The sequence below is a fragment of the Telopea speciosissima genome, chromosome 4 (assembly GCF_018873765.1).
Source record: "Telopea speciosissima isolate NSW1024214 ecotype Mountain lineage chromosome 4, Tspe_v1, whole genome shotgun sequence".
Classification (NCBI taxonomy): Eukaryota; Viridiplantae; Streptophyta; class Magnoliopsida; order Proteales; family Proteaceae; genus Telopea; species Telopea speciosissima.
Window position 1 is genome coordinate 62,682,861 of NC_057919.1, and position 1,626 is coordinate 62,684,486.

The following is a 1,626-nucleotide window of genomic DNA, read 5'->3' on the forward strand; positions in this document are numbered from 1 at the left end:
TTGCAAAGAATGATATTATCAGCTATGCTTCTCCCAGGAATGAAAGCTGATTGGTTTGTACTATACAAAAGGTCCACAACAAATTTTAGCTTGAAAGCAAGGATCCTTGCTATGAATTTGTAGAGCAGGTTACAAAGAGCTATTGGTCGGAAATCTGTCATTGAAGAGGCGTCTTCCTTCTTAGGAATGAGATAGAGAAAAGTGTGATTCACTCCTTTAGCTTGACTAGCATTGAGAAAAAAGCTTTTGATAGCTTAAGGTCCTCCTTTACAATATCCCAAGCAGCAAAGAAGAACCCCAAGCTGAAACCATCGGGCCCCGGAGCTGTGTTAGTTTTAAGAGAACGAATGGCTGCCACTATTTCCTCATCAGTAGGAAAGACATGCAAAGAGGAGATGTATTCACTTGGGATGAATTTGTTGAGGAGATGATCAGGGAATGACCCAGCCATTCGAGAAGGGTCATTAAAGATGCTCTTGAAGTAATTTGCAGCTAGATCTTTGATGTCCTTTACTCTGTGAACAAGGGTGCCCTCAGAATTTGTAAGTTGCTGGATGGAGCTGATGTTTGTTTTGGACTTCATAGATCGGTTGAAGTAAGTAGTGTTAGAATCCCCCAAATCCAACCACTTTATTCTAGCTTTCTGCCTGGCAAAGCTTTCTTCTTGAGAGAGGAGGATTGTGAGCTCTGATGCTGTCTCTTTTTCTTCTTCCACCAAAGAAATATTTAAATGATCAGATTGAAGCCTACTTTGAATGGATGAGAGCTTGTCCCCGCAGTCAATCACATGTTGGGAGATGTTTCCAAAGTGTAGAGAGTTCCAATCCTTGAGGGAACATTGGACATTCTTTAGTTTTCTAGCAATGGCAGTAAGGGGGGAAGAGAAAGCTTGGACTTGCTTCTTCCAAGCTTCTTTAACAGTAGGAAGGAAGGAGGGATGAGAGGACCACCTATAAAAATATTTGAAGGGTTTTGGACCAAAAGAAATGTAAGGCTGAATGAATAAAGAGATGGGGCAGTGATTAGAAATACCCGGATTATCAAATGTGGCATGGGATGAAGGGAAGGTGGAGAGCCAAGCTTCATTCACAAGGATTCTGTCAAGCTTGCAAGCAATGCGGGCAGTACCAGATCTTTTGTTGTTCCAGGTATACTTTGGGCCAGACCATCTCAAGTCACATGAGCCAATATCCTCAATACAAGAGTTGAAAGCATCCACTGATTCCATATCCAAAGAGTCACCCCCTTGTTTCTCATGGTCATATCGAACCACATTAAAATCACCTCCCAATCCCCAAGGGGGAGAGCCATTCTGACCAGAGATAGTTCTAAGGTCATTCCAGAGAGAGAGCCTTTCAGAAGAGGAATTTGAAGCGTAAATAACTGAGAACAAAGAGCTGGAAAGACCCAAGGGGTTAGAAATGGAAAGGTGAAGAAATTGAGAAGAAGAAGAGATGGTGGAGATTGTGATTTTTGAAGGATCCCAAATAACCCAAAAACGACCATTGGAGTGGTGACAGTAATTGGACAGGAGAGACCAACCCGGGGCTATGGAGTTTGAGATTTTTGAGGCATTTGCTTCCTTGATGTGAGTCTCAAGAAGGCAGTAGAAACTTGAACGATGCA

The 1,626-nt window shown here is 42.4% G+C and overlaps 1 protein-coding gene across 1 annotated transcript; it reads right to left on the reverse strand.

The window, feature by feature from the left end:
• Nucleotides 1–208: 208 nt before the first annotated feature.
• On the reverse strand, nt 209–1,228 carry LOC122659522. The gene has a single exon (XM_043854625.1). The coding sequence runs from the start codon at nt 1,226–1,228 to the stop codon at nt 209–211; it is 1,020 nt and encodes a 339-aa protein (XP_043710560.1).
• Nucleotides 1,229–1,626: the final 398 nt, after the last annotated feature.